This window comes from Sander lucioperca, chromosome 2 (assembly GCF_008315115.2).
Source record: "Sander lucioperca isolate FBNREF2018 chromosome 2, SLUC_FBN_1.2, whole genome shotgun sequence".
Lineage (NCBI taxonomy): Eukaryota > Metazoa > Chordata > Actinopteri > Perciformes > Percidae > Sander > Sander lucioperca.
The window spans coordinates 10,021,969-10,041,622 of NC_050174.1; the positions used below are offsets into that span (position 1 = coordinate 10,021,969).

Here is a 19,654-nt window from a genome sequence, read left to right on the forward strand (position 1 = left end):
CTCATTTGGAGAATTACTAATTAATGCTTTGTGGTATAAAAACTAAAAGACTGTCCATCCTTACTTCACTTGTCATTTAGGTTGAAAGTTCATTCTTGACTTGGAAAACAACAGTTGCTTGTTCTGGTGTTTTCAAGCACAATACACAGTCTTTATCTGCAGTAGGAGTTTGCTCAGTTCTCATGGTTTGTAGATGTTCCAATTTTCCAATTGTCTGAGCAATCCTTGATCTTGACCGTTACATCTGCTGGTGAAAGCTGTGTGATATGGTTGGAAGCCAGAGAAAGCAAATAAGTGGACCTTGAGCTGAGATGTTTTGTCACCTGCCGTTTCCAAGGTCAAGAGTGACCTGTCAAGCTCAATGTTAAAGCCAACATGGACAAGAAGTCATTTTGACATTTGAACGTCTACAGTCTCAACAGACAATTGAAAGTTTAAGCTATGAGTGAGTTGACCTTGAGCTGAGATTGTCAATATGTAATGAGGCAATATAAAAACTACATTAGTAGTTTATTATCTTGGTCTTCTGAGAGGAATGGGAAGAGTAAAAAAGTCCTCAGCCCGAGTTACTTCTACACCACTGTCCTGTAGAGCATCATCTGCCTGTCTCTTGAGCTCTGAGACATCATCCTCTTCTCCTTCCTTCTGCAGGGAGCAGGGTTTGTACCTCTGGCTGAAGTGGTACAGCACTAGCCTCTGCGCACAGCAAGCCCGAGCCACCGCTGCCGCCATCTTAGGTGTACTGCTTTCTCTGGGTGCTCATCCCCAAGGGTGGCCTCATGAAACAAAACGTCCGCTCCATTGCACAACCTCAGTGGTCCTTCCCCTAAAACTGAGCTGCAGTCTCCTAAGATGTAGATTTTCCTCCCAGGAATGGCTTTTTCCAAGATTTTTTTCCGACATTTTATACTATGGCTTCTTTATGACATTTATGACATACTATAATATTACTTTTTATGACATTATATGACATACTATACAATGACATTTTGACTTTTCTTGGCATACTATACTATGCAGTGTTGTAATGTAACAAAGTACAAATAGTTGGGTATGTCTTTGAGTGTTTAGAAAAGCTCTAAAAACAAACATTTATTATGTATCATGTTAAAAAATGTCAAAACTATTTTCAAAAACTAGTATGTCATAAAAGCTATTCATAAAAAAGGCTTAGTATCAGTCTTGTATAAAGTACTTGAAAGCAATACTTAAGTACAAGTATCTTACCAGAAAATGACTTTGATAAAAGTTAGTCAGCTTTTAGAATGTTACTTGAGTGAAAGTCTTAAAGTATCTGATATGTACTGTACTTAAGTATCAAAAGTATTTTTTTTTATATTAAATATACTTAATTATTAATAGTAAAAGTAAAAAAAAAAAAATGGACATGAACTTTATTGTAGCCTCCTTTTAGTAAAGCATAATATTCAGGGTTTCCACACCTTAAACATCAAATTCAAAGTATTTTCCAGGCACAAGTTAAAGGACCAAACACTGCATATTTTGAGAGAGCTGACATTAACAAAGAGAAAAACAGAAGCAGAATAAAAAAATTTCGTGAGGAAGAATCTTTCACTCCAAACGTACAAACGCTTATCTTGCAAAAATGGCCAATGGTGTGTAACGTTATCTTCATCACCACTCCGTTCACCACTGTCATTGGGGTGGTCATCATCTGTTATGTTAGAAATGTAGTGGAGTAAAAGTAATCAGAAATAAAAATAAGTAAAGTACCGATATGTAAAAATTCTACTTAACTACAGTAAAGAGGTATTTGTACTTCATTACATTACCATTCTGCGGAGTATAGTATGCCAAGAAAAAAGTATTAAAAAATTCATAGTATATTAAAAATGTCAGATAGTGATAGTATAGAATAAGTCAAAGAATGTATAATAATAAGTCATTTATGTCATAAAAAGTCATAAAAGTCGGAATAGTACGCCATAAAAAATGTCATAAAAAGTCGTTTGTCGTGAAAGTCGGAATAGTACGCCATAAAAATGTCATAAAAAGTCATAGTATAGTATGTCATAAAAAAGTAATTAAAAAGTTAGTATAATACGTCATAAAAAGTCATACAAATTCATAGGATAGTATGTCATAAAAATGTCATAGTATAGTATATAAAAGAAAGCCATAGTATAGTATGTCATAAAAATGTCATAAAACGTCATAGTATAGTATGTCATAACAAGTCATAGTATGTCATAAAAATGTCATAAAAAGTCATTGTAGTATGTCATAAAAAAGTCATAGTATAGTATGTCATAAAAATGTCATAACATGTCACAGTATAGTATGTCATAAAAACGTCAAAGAATAGTATGTCATAAGTTATTAAAAAAGTCAGAGTATAGTATGTCATAAAAATGTAATAAAAAGTCATAGTATAGTAGGTCATAAAAAAGTCATAAAAGTCAGAATGGTACGCCATAAAAATGTCATAAAAGTCACAGTATAGTATAAAAGTAAGAATAGTACGCCACACAAAATGTCATAAAAAGTCATAGTGTAATGTGTCATAAAATGTCATAAAAGTCATAGTATAGTATGCCATAAAATGTCATAAAAGTCATAGTATAGTACGACATAAAATGTCATAAAAAGTCATAGTATAGTCTGTCATAAAATGTCATAGAGTCATAATATATTATTTCATAAAAAAGTCATAGTATAGTATGTCATGAAAATTTCATAAAAGGTCATAGTAAAGTATGTCATAAAAATGTCATAAATAAGTCATAGTATAGTATGTCATGAAAATGTCATAAATAAGTCATAGTATAGTATGACATAAAAAGTCATAGTATAGTATGTAAAACAAAATGGCATAAAAGGTTATGACCTTTTATGACGTTTTGTTTGCCATAAAAAAGTCATAAAAAGTCATAGTATAGTATGTCATATAAATATCATAAAAAGTCATAGTATAGTATGTCGTAAAAGCGTCATAAAAAGTCATAATATAGTATGTCATAAAAATGTCATAAAAAGTCATAGTATAGTAGGTCATAAAATGTCTAAAATGTCGTAGTATACTATGTCCTAAAAAAATTTTTAAAAATTTTTTAAAAAGTCAGTGTTGTATGACATGACAATGTCATAAAAAGTCATAGTAAAGTATGTCATAAAAATGTCATAAAAAAGTCATAATATAGTATGTCATGAAAATGTCATAAAAGGTCATAGAATAGTATGTCATAAAAATGTCTTTAAAAAGTCACAGTATAGTACGTCATAAAAAGTCCATTCATATCATAAAAAGTTATAGTATAGTATTTCATAAAAAAGTCATGAAAAGTTATTAAAAACTCATAACATAGTATGTCATAAAATAGTCATAAAAAGTTATTAAAAAGTCATATTATAGTATGTCATAAAATAGTCATAGTATAGTAAGTCATAAAGAAGTCATAAAAGTCATAGTATAGTATAAAAGTAAGAATAGTACGGCATAACAAATGTCATAAAAAGCCATGGTATAGTGTGTCATAAAATGTCATAAAAAGTCATAGTATAGTATGTCATAAAAAGTCATAAAAAGTTATTGAAAAAGTCAAAGTATAGAAAAAGTCTCAGTATAGTATGTCATGGAAAAGTCATACAAGTCAGAATAGTACGCCATCAAAATGTCATAAAAAGTTATAGAAAACTCATAGTATAGTAGGTCATAAAATGTCTAAAATGTCGTAGTATACTATGTCCCTTTTTTAAAAAGTCAGTGTTGTATGACATGAAAATGTCGTAAAAAGTCATGGTAAAGTATGTCATAAAAATTTCATGAAAGGTTGAAGTATAAAAATGTCATAAAAGTCATAGTATAGTACGCCATAAAATGTCATAAAAAGTCATAGTATAGTATGTCATAAAAATGTCATAAAAAGTCTTAGAATATAGTAGGTCATAAAATGTATACTATGTCATAAAGAATTTAAAAATAGTCAGTGTTGTATGACATGAAAATGTCATAAAAAGTCATAGATTAGTATGTCATAAAAATGTCATAAATAAGTCATAGTATAATATGTCATGAAAATGTCATAAAAGGTCATAGATTAGTATGTCATAAAAATGTAATAAAAAGTCATAGTATAGTAGGTCATAAAAAAGTCATAAAAGTCAGAATGGTACGCCATAAAAATGTCATAAAAGTCACAGTATAGTATAAAAGTAAGAATAGTACGCCACACAAAATGTCATAAAAAGTCATAGTGTAATGTGTCATAAAATGTCATGAAAAGTCATAGTATAGTATAGCGTAGAAATTTCAAGAAAAGTTGAAGTATAAAAATGTCATAAAAGTCATAGTATAGTATGCCATAAAAGTCATAGTATAGTACGACATAAAATGTCATAAAAAGTCATAGTATAGTCTGTCATAAAATGTCATAGAGTCATAATATATTATTTCATAAAAAGGTCATAGTATAGTATGTCATGAAAATTTCATAAAAGGTCATAGTAAAGTATGTCATAAAAATGTCATAAATAAGTCATAGTATAGTATGTCATGAAAAGTCATAGTATAGTATGTCATAAAAATGTCATAAATAAGTCGTAGTATAGTATGACATAAAAAGTCATAGTATAGTATGTAAAACAAAATGGCATAAAAGGTTATGACCTTTTATGACATTTTGTTTGCCATAAAAAAGTCATAAAAAGTCATAGTATAGTATGTCATATAAATATCATAAAAAGTCATAGTATAGTATGTCGTAAAAGCGTCATAAAAAGTCATAATATAGTATGTCATAAAAAGTCATAGTATAGTAGGTCATAAAATGTCTAAAATGTCGTAGTATACTATGTCAGTAAAAAGTCAGTGTTGTATGACATGACAATGTCATAAAAAGTCATAGTAAAGTATGTCATAAAAATGTCATAAAAAAGTCATAATATAGTATGTCATAAAATGTCATAGTCATAGTATATTTTTTCATAAAAAAGTCATAGTATAGTATGTCATGAAAATGTCTTTAAAAAGTCACAGTATAGTACGTCATAAAAAGTCCATTCATATCATAAAAAGTTATAGTATAGTATTTCATAAAAAAGTCATGAAAAGTTATTAAAAAGTCATATTATAGTATGTCATAAAATAGTCATAGTATAGTAAGTCATAAAGAAGTCATAAAAGTCATAGTATAGTTGTCAGGTGTAAGAGAGAATGGTGGACCCAAATGCAGAGAGCAGGCGAAGGAGTAATGAGCACGAGGATTTATTAAATACAAAAAACAGGAGCAAACCAAAGGCGGTCCAAAAATGGAGCAGGCAGAAACAACAGAACAGGCTACGACGTGCTGACAGGAACAAAACCAGACAAAAACAATGATCCGACCAAAGACAAGGGGAAGACAAAGACTAAATACACAGGGTAACGAGGAAACAAGAGGCAGGTGACACAAGGGCTGGGAAACAGGTGGAAAACATCAGGTAATCACAAGAGCGGGAAAACAGATAGCAAAACAAGACAAGACAAGACAGAGAACAGATTATCAAAGTAAAACAGGAAACAAGCACAATACAGAACAGAACCAGACTACAAAAATAAGACACATCACAAACCCTGACAATAGTATAAAAGTAAGAATAGTACGGCATAACAAATGTCATAAAAAGCCATGGTATAGTGTGTCATAAAATGTCATAAAAAGTCATAGTATAGTATGTCATAAAAAGTCATAAAAAGTTATTGAAAAAGTCAAAGTATAGAAAAAGTCTCAGTATAGTATGTCATGAAAAAGTCATACAAGTCAGAATAGTACGCCATCAAAATGTCATAAAAAGTTATAGAAAACTCATAGTATAGTAGGTCATAAAATGTCTAAAATGTCGTAGTATACTATGTCCCTTTTTTAAAAAGTCAGTGTTGTATGACATGAAAATGTCGTAAAAAGTCATGGTAAAGTATGTCATAAAAATTTCATGAAAGGTTGAAGTATAAAAATGTCATAAAAGTCATAGTATAGTATGCCATAAAATGTCATAAAAAGTCATAGTATAGTATGTCATAAAAATGTCATAAAAAGTCATAGAATATAGTAGGTCATAAAATGTATACTATGTCATAAAGAATTTAAAAATAGTCAGTGTTGTATGACATGAAAATGTCATAAAAAGTCATAGATTAGTATGTCATAAAAAGTCATAGTATAGTAGGTCATAAAATGTCTAAAATGTCGTAGTATACTATGTCCTAAAATTTTTTTTAAAAAGTCAGTGTTGTATGACATGACAATGTCATAAAAAGTCATAGTAAAGTATGTCATAAAAATGTCATAAAAAAGTCATAATATAGTATGTCATAAAATGTCATAGAGTCATAGTATATTTTTTCATAAAAAAGTCATAGTATAGTATGTCATGAAAATGTCTTTAAAAAGTCACAGTATAGTACGTCATAAAAAGTCCATTCATATCATAAAAAGTTATAGTATAGTATTTCATAAAAAAGTCATGAAAAGTTATTAAAAAGTCATATTATAGTATGTCATAAAATAGTCATAGTATAGTAAGTCATAAAGAAGTCATAAAAGTCATAGTATAGTTGTCAGGTGTAAGAGAGAATGGTGGACCCAAATGCAGAGAGCAGGCGAAGGAGTAATGAGCACGAGGATTTATTAAATACAAAAAACAGGAGCAAACCAAAGGCGGTCCAAAAATGGAGCAGGCAGAAACAACAGAACAGGCTACGACGTGCTGACAGGAACAAAACCAGACAAAAACAATGATCCGACCAAAGACAAGGGGAAGACAAAGACTAAATACACAGGGTAACGAGGAAACAAGAGGCAGGTGACACAAGGGCTGGGAAACAGGTGGAAAACATCAGGTAATCACAAGAGCGGGAAAACAGATAGTAAAACAAGACAAGACAAGACAGAGAACAGATTATCAAAGTAAAACAGGAAACAAGCACAATACAGAACAGAACCAGACTACAAAAATAAGACACATCACAAACCCTGACAATAGTATAAAAGTAAGAATAGTACGGCATAACAAATGTCATAAAAAGCCATGGTATAGTGTGTCATAAAATGTCATAAAAAGTCATAGTATAGTATGTCATAAAAAGTCATAAAAAGTTATTGAAAAAGTCAAAGTATAGAAAAAGTCTCAGTATAGTATGTCATGAAAAAGTCATACAAGTCAGAATAGTACGCCATCAAAATGTCATAAAAAGTTATAGAAAACTCATAGTATAGTAGGTCATAAAATGTCTAAAATGTCGTAGTATACTATGTCCCTTTTTTAAAAAGTCAGTGTTGTATGACATGAAAATGTCGTAAAAAGTCATGGTAAAGTATGTCATAAAAATTTCATGAAAGGTTGAAGTATAAAAATGTCATAAAAGTCATAGTATAGTACGCCATAAAATGTCATAAAAAGTCATAGTATAGTATGTCATAAAAATGTCATAAAAAGTCATAGAATATAGTAGGTCATAAAATGTATACTATGTCATAAAGAATTTAAAAATAGTCAGTGTTGTATGACATGAAAATGTCATAAAAAGTCATAGATTAGTATGTCATAAAAATGTCATAAATAAGTCATAGTATAATATGTCATGAAAATGTCATAAAAGGTCATAGATTAGTATGTCATAAAAATGTAATAAAAAGTCATAGTATAGTAGGTCATAAAAAAGTCATAAAAGTCAGAATGGTACGCCATAAAAATGTCATAAAAGTCACAGTATAGTATAAAAGTAAGAATAGTACGCCACACAAAATGTCATAAAAAGTCATAGTGTAATGTGTCATAAAATGTCATGAAAAGTCATAGTATAGTATAGCGTAGAAATTTCAAGAAAAGTTGAAGTATAAAAATGTCATAAAAGTCATAGTATAGTATGCCATAAAATGTCATAAAAGTCATAGTATAGTACGACATAAAATGTCATAAAAAGTCATAGTATAGTCTGTCATAAAATGTCATAAAAAGTCATAGAATATAGTAGGTCATAAAATGTATACTATGTCATAAAAAATTTAAAAATAGTCAGTGTTGTATGACATGAAAATGTCATAAAAGTCATAGATTAGTATGTCATAAAATGTCATAAATAAGTCATAGTATAATATGTCATGAAAATGTCATAAAAGGTCATAGATTAGTATGTCATAAAAATGTAATAAAAAGTCATAGTATAGTAGGTCATAAAAAAGTCATAAAAGTCAGAATGGTACGCCATAAAAATGTCATAAAAGTCACAGTATAGTATAAAAGTAAGAATAGTACGCCACACAAAATGTCATAAAAAGTCATAGTGTAATGTGTCATAAAATGTCATGAAAAGTCATAGTATAGTATAGCGTAGAAATTTCAAGAAAAGTTGAAGTATAAAAATGTCATAAAAGTCATAGTATAGTATGCCATAAAATGTCATAAAAGTCATAGTATAGTACGACATAAAATGTCATAAAAAGTCATAGTATAGTCTGTCATAAAATGTCATAAAAAGTCATAGAATATAGTAGGTCATAAAATGTATACTATGTCATAAAAAATTTAAAAATAGTCAGTGTTGTATGACATGAAAATGTCATAAAAAGTCATAGATTAGTATGTCATAAAAATGTCATAAATAAGTCATAGTATAATATGTCATGAAAATGTCATAAAAGGTCATAGATTAGTATGTCATAAAAATGTAATAAAAAGTCATAGTATAGTAGGTCATAAAAAAGTCATAAAAGTCAGAATGGTACGCCATAAAAATGTCATAAAAGTCACAGTATAGTATAAAAGTAAGAATAGTACGCCACACAAAATGTCATAAAAAGTCATAGTGTAATGTGTCATAAAATGTCATGAAAAGTCATAGTATAGTATAGCGTAGAAATTTCAAGAAAAGTTGAAGTATAAAAATGTCATAAAAGTCATAGTATAGTATGCCATAAAATGTCATAAAAGTCATAGTATAGTACGACATAAAATGTCATAAAAAGTCATAGTATAGTCTGTCATAAAATGTCATAGAGTCATAATATATTATTTCATAAAAAAGTCATAGTATAGTATGTCATGAAAATTTCATAAAAGGTCATAGTAAAGTATGTCATAAAAATGTCATAAATAAGTCGTAGTATAGTATGACATAAAAAGTCATAGTATAGTATGTAAAACAAAATGGCATAAAAGGTTATGACCTTTTATGACATTTTGTTTGCCATAAAAAAGTCATAAAAAGTCATAGTATAGTATGTCATATAAATATCATAAAAAGTCATAGTATAGTATGTCGTAAAAGCGTCATAAAAAGTCATAATATAGTATGTCATAAAAATGTCATAAAAAGTCATAGTATAGTAGGTCATAAAATGTCTAAAATGTCGTAGTATACTATGTCCTAAATTTTTTTTTTAAAAGTCAGTGTTGTATGACATGACAATGTCATAAAAAGTCATAGTAAAGTATGTCATAAAAATGTCATAAAAAAGTCATAATATAGTATGTCATAAAATTGTCATAAAAAGTCATAGTATAGTATGTCATAAAATGTCATAGAGTCATAGTATATTTTTTCATAAAAAAGTCATAGTATAGTATGTCATGAAAATGTCTTTAAAAAGTCACAGTATAGTACGTCATAAAAAGTCCATTCATATCATAAAAAGTTATAGTATAGTATTTCATAAAAAAGTCATGAAAAGTTATTAAAAAGTCATATTATAGTATGTCATAAAATAGTCATAGTATAGTAAGTCATAAAGAAGTCATAAAAGTCATAGTATAGTTGTCAGGTGTAAGAGAGAATGGTGGACCCAAATGCAGAGAGCAGGCGAAGGAGTAATGAGCACGAGGATTTATTAAATACAAAAAACAGGAGCAAACCAAAGGCGGTCCAAAAATGGAGCAGGCAGAAACAACAGAACAGGCTACGACGTGCTGACAGGAACAAAACCAGACAAAAACAATGATCCGACCAAAGACAAGGGGAAGACAAAGACTAAATACACAGGGTAACGAGGAAACAAGAGGCAGGTGACACAAGGGCTGGGAAACAGGTGGAAAACAAAGACAAAACAAGACAAGACAAGACAGAGAACAGATTATCAAAGTAAAACAGGAAACAAGCACAATACAGAACAGAACCAGACTACAAAAATAAGACACATCACAAACCCTGACAATAGTATAAAAGTAAGAATAGTACGGCATAACAAATGTCATAAAAAGCCATGGTATAGTGTGTCATAAAATGTCATAAAAAGTCATAGTATAGTATGTCATAAAAAGTCATAAAAAGTTATTGAAAAAGTCAAAGTATAGAAAAAGTCTCAGTATAGTATGTCATGAAAAAGTCATACAAGTCAGAATAGTACGCCATCAAAATGTCATAAAAAGTTATAGAAAACTCATAGTATAGTAGGTCATAAAATGTCTAAAATGTCGTAGTATACTATGTCCCTTTTTTAAAAAGTCAGTGTTGTATGACATGAAAATGTCGTAAAAAGTCATGGTAAAGTATGTCATAAAAATTTCATGAAAGGTTGAAGTATAAAAATGTCATAAAAGTCATAGTATAGTATGCCATAAAAATGTCATAAAAAGTCATAGTATAGTATGTCATATAAATATCGTAAAAAGTCAAAGTATAGTATGTCATAAAAGTGTCATAAAAAGTCATAGTATAGTATGTCATATAAATATCGTAAAAAGTCAAAGTATAGTATGTCATAAAAGTGTCATAAAAAGTCATAGTATAATATGTCGTAAAAGCGTCATAAAAAGTCATAGTATATGTCATTAAAATGTCATAAAAAGTCATAGTATAGTACGCCATAAAATATCATAAAAAGTCATAGTATAGTAAATGTGATAAAAAGTCATAGTATATAGTAGGTCATAAAATGTATACTATGTCATAAAAAATTTAAAAATAGTCAGTGTTGTAGGACATGAAAATGTCATAAAAAGTCATAGTAAAGTGTGTCATAAAAATGTCATAAAAAGTCATAGTATAGTATGTCATGAAAATTTCATAAAAGGTCATAGTAAAGTATGTCATAAAAATGTCATAAATAAGTCATAGTATAGTATGACATAAAACGTCATAGTATAGTATGTAAAACAAAATGTCATAAAAGGTCATAGTATAGTATGCCATAAAAAAGTCATAAAAAGTCATAGTATAGTATGTCATATAAATATCATAAAAAGTCATAGTATAGTATGTCGTAAAAGCGTCATGAAAAGTCATAATATAGTATGTCATAAAGATGTCATAAAAAGTCATAGTATAGTAGGTCATAAAAAAGTCATAATATAGTAGGTCATAAAATGTCTAAAATGTCGTAGTATACTATGTCCTAAAAAATTTTGTTTTTAAAAAGTCAGTGTTGTATGACATGAAAATGTCATAAAAAGTCATAGTAAAGTATGTCATAAAAATGTCATAAAAAGTCATAGTATAGTATGTCATAAAAATGTCATAAAAAAGTCATAGTATAGTATGTCATAAAAATGTCATAAAAAGTCATAGTATAGCATGTCATAAAATGTCATAGAGTCATAGTATATTATTTCATAAAAAAGTCATAGTATAGTATGTCATGAAAATGTCATAAAAGATCATTGTAAAGTATGTCATAAAATGTCATAGTATACTATGCCATAAAAATGTAATAAAAAGTCATTGTATAGTATGTCATATAAATGTCATAAAAAGTTGTAGTATGTCATAAAATGTCTTAAAATTCATAGCATAGTACGCCATAAAATGTCATAAAAAGTCATAGTATAATATGTTATCAAAATGTCAAAAGTCATAGTATATTATGTCACAAAAAAGTCTTAGTATAGTATGTCATAAAAAGTCATAGTACAGTATGTCATAAAAATGTCATAAAGTCATAGTATATAGTAGGTCATAAAATGTCTAAAATGTCGTAGTAAACTATGTCATAAAAATGTCATAAATAAGTCATAGAATAGTATGTCATTTAAATGTCATAAAAAGTCACAGTATAGTATGTCATAAAAATGTCATAAATAAGTCATAGAATAGTATGTCATTTAAAATGTCATAAAAGGTCACAGTAAAGCATGTCATAAAAATGTCATAAATAAGTCATAATATAGTATGACATAAAAAGTCATAGTATAGTATGTCATAAAAAGTTGAAGTATAGTATGTCATAAAAGTGTCATAAAAAGTCATAGTGTATTATGTCAAAATGCCATAAAAAGTCATAGTATATAGTAGGTCATAACATGTATACTATGTCATTAAAAATTTTAAAAAGTCTGTGTTGTATGACATGAAAATGTCATAAAAAGTCACAGTAAAGTATGTCATAAAAATGTCATAAAAAGTCATAGTATAGTATGTCATAAAATGTCATAGTATAGTATGTAAAAAAGTCATAGTATACTATGTCATATAAATGTCATAAAAAGTCATAGTAGGGTATGTCCTAAAAAATGTCATAAAAGGTCATAGTATAGTATGCCATAAAAATTTCATAAAAAGTCATTGTATAGTATGTCATAAAAGTGTAATAAAAAGTCATAGTATAGTATGTCCAAAAAATGCCATAAAAAAGTCATAGTATATAGTAGGTCAGAAAATGTATACTATGTCATAAAAAATGTAAAAAAGTCTGTGTTGTATGACATGAAAATGTCATGAAAGGTCATAGTATAGTATGTCATAAAATGTCATAAAGTCATAGTATATTATTTCATAAAAAAGTCTTAGTATAGTATGTCATGAAAATGTCATAAAAGATCATTGTAAAGTATGTCATAAAATGTCATAGTATACTATGTCATAAAAATGTAATAAAAAGTCATTGTATAGTATGTCATATAAATGTCATAAAAAGTTGAAGTATAGTATGTCATAAAATGTCTTAAAATTCATAGCATAGTACGCCATAAAATGTCATAAAAAGTCATAGTATAATATGTTATCAAAATGTCAAAAGTCATAGTATATTATGTCACAAAAAAGTCTTAGTATAGTATGTCATAAAAAGTCATAGTACAGTATGTCATAAAAATGTCATAAAGTCATAGTATATAGTAGGTCATAAAATGTCTAAAATGTCGTAGTAAACTATGTCATAAAAATGTCATAAATAAGTCATAGAATAGTATGTCATTTAAATGTCATAAAAAGTCACAGTATAGTATGTCATAAAAAAGTCATAGTATAGTACGTAATAAAAAGTCATAAAAATTCATAGGATAGTACGTCATAAAATTGTCATAGTATATCATAAAAAAGTCATAGTATAGTATGTCATACAAATGTCATAAAAAGTCATAGTATAGTATGTCATAAAAAGTTATAGTATAGTATGTCATAAAATGTCATAAAAAGTCTTAGTATAGCATGTCATAAAAATGTCATAGTATAGTATGTCATAAAAAGTTATTAAAAAAGTCATTGTATAGTATGTCATAAAAATGTCTGCTACACCACTTTCCTGTAGAGCATCATCTGCCTGTCTCTTGAGCTCTGAGACATCCTCCTCTTCTCCTTCCTTCTGCAGGGAGCAGGGTTTGTACCTCTGGTTGAAGTGGTACAGCACTAACCTCTGCGCACAGCAATCCCTAGCCACCGCTACCACCAAGCCAAGCAGGAGTCAGATGGGAGTCAGATGCGAGAAGATGGTATAATGGCAATGTGGAGAGAGAGAGAGAGAGAGCAGTTTCTCTCAGGTAAATTTGATTATAGAGTGTTTATTGTTAGGTAACCCCTTGAGATGAATCAACTCATTTTTGAGGGGGTCAGGCAGGAGTCAGCGGGAGTCAAGCAAGAGTGAAGCTGGAGTAAAGTTTTATTTGCTATTATTGTATTACCCTTGCTATATTTTCTTAATAATTGCAGGATGATTATGATTATTAATGCAAACCCTTTATTGAAAATTATCGGCGGGAGTCAAGCGGAATTCAAGCGAGAGTCAGGCGGGAGTCAGATAGGAGTCAGGTGGGAGTCAAGCGGGAGTCAGATGGGAGTCAATCGGGAGTCAGACAGGAGTCATAAACAAATTTATTTTATATTTTATATTGTGTTTTGAAGTTTAAAAAGGAAAAATTATAGCAGTTGTGTTTTTGAAAAAGAAAACTTGAGTCCTTTGAAGAAAACAAAAACACTTCTGTGAATTAAAACCTACAAAACTGAAAAATGTATATCCGGAAATATAGACAATCAAACATTTCACTATGAGAAATGTTTAAGAAGCTATCTTTATTGTTTATAAGAATTGTACATAAACATTGATTTGTTTTTCAACAACATAAAACATGAGATTGTCAATATATAATGAGGCAATATAAAAACTACATTAGTAGTTCATTATCTTGGTCTTCTGAGAGGAATGGGCAGAGTAAGAAAGTCCTCAGCCAAAGTTACTTCTACACCACTGTCCTGTAGAGCATCGTCTGCCTGTCTCTTGAGCTCTGAGACATCATCCTCTTCTCCTTCCTTCTGCAGGGAACAGGGTTTGTACCTCTGGCTGAAGTGGTACAGCACTAGCCTCTGAGCACAGCAAGCCCGAGCCACCGCTGCCGCCATCTTAGGTGTGCTGTGTCCGTGGTCCACTGCTTTCTCTCTGTGCTCATCCCCAAGGGTGGCCTCATGAACCAGAACGTCCGCTCCATTGCACAACCTCAGTGGTCCTTCCCCAAGAACTGAGCTGCAGTCTCCTAAGATGCAGACTTTCCTCCCAGGAATGGCTTCTTCCAGCACCTCACCAGGCAAAACAACACGCCCGCTCTCCAGAGTTACAGGCTCGCCAGCTTTCAGCTGCCCATAAAGTGGCCCTGGTTTCAGGCCTGGGGGAAACAAAATTAGATCATTCACAATAATACACAAGTTTCATTTAGAAGACACTTAGAAATAGCTTATTGTACCACAGGAGTGTCATAGTATTAGGTGACCTGTGTAAATCAAACTTAATTTGGGTAAAAGTCATAGTATAGTACGTCATAAAAAAGTCATAGTATAGTATGTCATCAAAAATATATAGTAGGTCATAGTATAGTAGTCATAAAATGTTCAAAATGTCGTAGTATACTATGTCTTAAAAAATGTTTTTAAAAAAAAGTGTTGTATGACATGAAAATGTCATAAAAAGTCACAGTAAAGTATGTCATAAAAAGTCATTAAAAAAGTTGAAGTACTGTATGTCATAAAAAATTCATAAAAGTCATAGTATAGTACGCCATAAAAATGTTATAAAAAGTCATAGTATAGTATGTCATAAAAAAGTCATAGTATAGTATGTTATAAAAATGTCATAAAAGAGTCATAGTATAGTATGTCATATACATGTCATAAAAAGTCATAGTATAGTATATTATAAAAAAGTCATCGTATAGTAGGTCATAAAAACGTCATAAAAGTCATAGTATAGTATAACCCTTTTCAGATATATGTGATGAATTAGTAGTATGGACCACAGCCTTATGTAGCAGTCATGCATAATGACAGCTGTTCTGCTGCTGTTGAAGGACCTCAATGATGTGACACAGTCGGTGAAATTGCACTTTTTCTTTGCTGTTCTTCTCATTGACAGGTCTAATGAGTGGTGGAGCGGGCACAACTAACGATACAAACTGTATCACATTAGTTAGTGAAAACAATATCATGTAGTCGTGTAGTTATACATTTTGATATTAAATTTGAGTCGTTGAGTGGTAGTAGAATTATACAGTTCTGTCATTTTTCGCTACAACTGTTCAAGCAAATAAAAAAGAAACATAAAAAGGCACAAAGTGCATTTACCTAGTTCCTTTAGGATTTCAGTCTTCAGTCTTCCGGCTCGATCATGCTCCTGAATGCAAAAACCAAAGGAGGGGATGCGGTGAAACAACCTGAAGGCCTTGACCACAAAATTCTTGTCTTCAAAGAGGAGGTAACAGTCACTGGAGACATCCAGGGAGATCGTCCTGCCCTGCTGCTCCTGTGGGTGCAGAGGACCGCACTCCACTGTCATCTGAAGAACAAAACATAAAGATTACATGCTCCTGTGTGAGTGAAGAACAAACTGCTCTCTTGGGCTGAGGAAATATTGTCAAATAAGTTTAAATAAATGAATGGAAGTCAAGTTTAAAATTTAGGCTGCTTTTCTTAGTTGACATTTGGACACAGAAGGGTAACACTTGACTTGAAGGTATCTACATACATGACACTGTCATGACACATGAACCCTAACCCTAACCCTAACTCTAGCCCTAACCCTAACCATAACTTGTCATGACAAAAACCGAATGACACTTACTGACAGAAGCGTTATGTCATAAACGACTTGTTTATAATGTTTATGACACGTTCATGACAGTGTCATGACGCTCTTATGTAGATACCTTCAAGTAAAGTGTAACCCACAGAAATTTTAAATTACACACATTAACATTGCAAAATGGATGCAGATAAAGTGAAGGACATGCATTGACCTCACAGAAAGGAAAGTCTTACAGTATTATGCATGGGGACAAATTACACATGGCTTTTGTTAAATGTCATGAATGCAAAAATATGCTAAGGTACGATAGCTAGAAGCCCATTTCATGCTTTTGTAGTTCAGGGTGGAGTTGGGTTAAAAAAGAATCCACACCAGTTTGTCCGACCAGGCCTGATTTTTATGGCTTGACCAAAACTATAGGCCAGTAGGCAAATGAAAAGGAACTTTATTCATAAGTGAGATATAAAGACTGTCCTTTTTTTATATCAGCGATAAAATAAATGGAATCCAGAGAGTTATATTTGCATGACATATTAATATATCGGTTGAGCCCTATTGAAAGTGATTTGTATTGTGCTTTACACTGTAAAGAGCACTAAGGCGTGATTTATTACCAAGCAGGGATAACATCAAAAACAGTCACATACCTCCAGACTGAGTTGTCCCTCTTCTGGACTCTGGTCAGTTGTGGGCTCCAGCTCATGTACTAGAGTAACATACATAATATAGATGAGAGCAGAGTACATTAGAATTAAGTACAATGAAACAACAAAGATACAAATTAATGAAGTCAAATGGTAAATTAATTTGCTGTGTAAAATACAGCAAATAAAGAAGGCTGAAAAAGTGTTTTAATATATCAAAACAATTGTAAACATGATAGCTAAAGCATAGCTGTGATTTGGTTAACACCTTGATGACGTTTTGCAAAATATCATCTTTATTGTAAAAGCTACATGTTCTATGAATTGGATTGAAATTGGAAATGTTGGGTGTTCAAGATATATATAAAGCCATTTTTTTCTTGGTATGGGTAGCAGTCCATTGTGTACTACACACACTCACCCTGCAGGGGAGGTTTGCTCTGCTGCTCAAAATGTCTTGGTAAACTTTTCATATTTTGTATTCTAAACATGTTTGCTACCTAAAGTCAATTGTCTTTGTTTCTAAAAAGTTTATAGTTGGATGAACTCATTTTGACATAAAAGTGACTGAATTGAATAACTAGTATGCAGAGTTAGAAAAAATCTCCATCTGAATGAACTGTAATATATTCTCTTGAAGGTGGCAGTCAGAGTCACAAATGCAAAGAATGTGCAATTTCCTGTCAGAATGTGCAACCCATAGTTTACATTGGCTGTTTCTGCTAATGGATCGCCAGTGTTTTCAAGACTGCAGTAGTGTGGACACATTAGAGCTCAGTTGTACATGTTGGACCTGCCTGCATAAGGGAAGAGCAGCTGTGATCCTGTGAGGCTAAGTGTCACTCTTAGAAAGTGCCGGAGGCCCCGGGGCCCGTAGATGTCCACACAGTTCAGGTTCTGCTGCTCGGGGTTGGTGTTGAGGCTCACAGTGCAAAGGAGACCAGGCAGCCCAAACAGGTGATCTCCATGCAAGTGGGAGATGAAAACCTTGGTGATTCGACCTGGGTAGAAAACACGACATATTAAGGTGGTATAATGACAATTTGGAGAGAGAGAGAGCAGTTTGTCTCAAGTAAATTAGATTATAGACTGTTTATTAGAAGAATAAGCCCTTGAGATGAATCAACTAATTTTTGAGGGGGTCAGGTGGGAGTCAGTTGGGGGTCAAGCGGGAGTCAAGTGGGAGTCAAGTTGGAGTCAAAAGTATACTACAAAATCTCAGGTTACACAATAAATTGGGTAAAAAGTGAGTAGGTCAGACAATGTCTTAATGTCATAAAAAGTCATAGTAAAGTATTGAATAACAATTGTCATAGTTATTCAAAAAAGTCATAGTACAGTATGTCATAAAAATGTCAGAAGAGTCCAACCTGCAGCCCTTCGCTGCATGTCATTCCCCCTCTCTCTCCCCTTTCATATCTTCAGCTGTCCTGTCAATAAAGGCCTAAAAATGCCCAAAAAAATAATCTTAAAAAAGAAAAAGTCATAGTATGTCATAAAAATGCCATAAAGTCATATTAGTTCATAAAAAAAGTCATAGTGTAGTATGTCATAAAAAAGTCATTAAACTAACTTCACCCCTGAATTACTTACAAGTACTCAAATGACTATAGTTTTTGATAGGCTTTTTAATAACTTCAATATTAAACTTGGAAAGGAAGAATTAACGTAATTACAGAGAACCTCATATCAGTTTTGATGATAGGATGGAGAGTTAGAGGGCGGGCGGTAGGTATTGAAATAACAGTTTATTCAGGCTGTTTTTAAGAACTTTAAAAACTTTAGTTTCCCAGGACGAAGAGCTGCAGTGACTCACCGGCTCTGAGTTGGCTCTTCATCAGTTGGGTCTGGGTTCCCTCCCCGCAGTCAAACAGCCAGCATTCCCCCTGTGTCCGCAGCACCAGAGCCGAGGCACCGCGCTGAGGAGACGGGTAGGCCGAGCCGGTCCCCAGGAATGTCATATCCATGCTCATTCTCCTAAAGTTACAAGGCAACGGGTGAAAACTGTCTACAACTAGCTAGAGATGAAGAGACATATTAGCCCATGGATGTATGTCCGGGCTGCGGCCTTTTATATATGTCAATGGCTGCGGCGAGCTGTCTAGCTCCATACAGTCTATGGCTAGCTCCTCACTGTAAACAGTCACACGGTGATGACGTAACACTCGCGACGATGTGACGGTCAGGTCCATACACATAGCAGGTCAAGTCGGACTTATAATAATATAATAATTATTAGCACATTTGAATGTAATAATACACCTTTAAGTTAGGCCTACATGACACATCTTGAAAGCAAGAATAATTTGGTCCTTCCCAAAACTTAATATTTTTCTGGTTGAATTCAATTTGTACATTAATCCTTATGATAAACAAAAAGTGAACTTAGCCCCTGATTGGTATATTGACTTTATTGATGTAATTGTTATGTATGTATGCCTTTTTTATGTAATTTATTTACTTTTTCATTTGATTGATAGCTACTTTTTAACACACTGGAATCTTTAATTGTATACAAATTATCATGACCTGCTGAATGTCTGCTCAAAATGTTCAATAGACACTTTTTTTAAAAGAGAAAAAAGTATTGTGTATAATACAGTATATTAGTTTGTTTCATTTGAAAGTTTAGAGCTTACTGAAACGCACATCTCAGTTCCATCAAACGTTTAAAAACTTTTTTGAAACTCATCTGCTTGTCTTGACATCTCCCGCTTTATTGCAGTGACATTTCTCATGGGTTCAAATCAATTCATTGGTCTTAACATAAATACCATACAGACTATAACTGGATTG

The 19,654-nt window shown here is 31.4% G+C and overlaps 1 protein-coding gene across 2 annotated transcripts; it reads right to left on the reverse strand.

Annotated features, from left to right (window-relative positions):
* Positions 1-498: 498 nt before the first annotated feature.
* elac1 (elaC ribonuclease Z 1) lies at positions 499-18,995 on the reverse strand. 2 transcript variants are annotated; one of them, XM_031308962.2, is made up of 6 exons: positions 18,675-18,995; positions 17,656-17,859; positions 16,862-16,920; positions 15,755-15,965; positions 14,543-14,802; positions 499-732 (listed from the first exon to the last, which is right to left on the reverse strand). In XM_031308962.2, exons 1-6 carry the CDS (start codon positions 18,829-18,831, stop codon positions 514-516), a joined length of 1,110 nt encoding a protein of 369 aa, XP_031164822.2. In that variant the 5' UTR covers positions 18,832-18,995; the 3' UTR covers positions 499-513. The 2 variants fall into 2 exon arrangements, with proteins under 2 accessions (XP_031164822.2, XP_031164821.1); XM_031308961.2 differs by lacking the exon at positions 499-732 and having other exon boundaries at positions 14,204-14,802; positions 18,675-18,994.
* Between the last annotated feature and the right edge of the window lie 659 nt (positions 18,996-19,654).

Bases quoted from the DNA above. Each gene is read 5' to 3' on its own strand.
- elac1 (XM_031308962.2), bottom strand. From the start codon at position 18,831: ATGAGCATGGATATGACATTCCTGGGGACCGGCTCGGCCTACCCGTCT. The intron at 17,860-18,674 runs GTGAGTCACTGC...TTTTCTACCCAG, and splicing joins GAAGAGCCAACTCAGAGCCG to GTCGAATCACCAAGGTTTTC. The intron at 15,966-16,861 runs GTATGTGACTGT...TTTGTTCTTCAG, and splicing joins AGGGACAACTCAGTCTGGAG to ATGACAGTGGAGTGCGGTCC.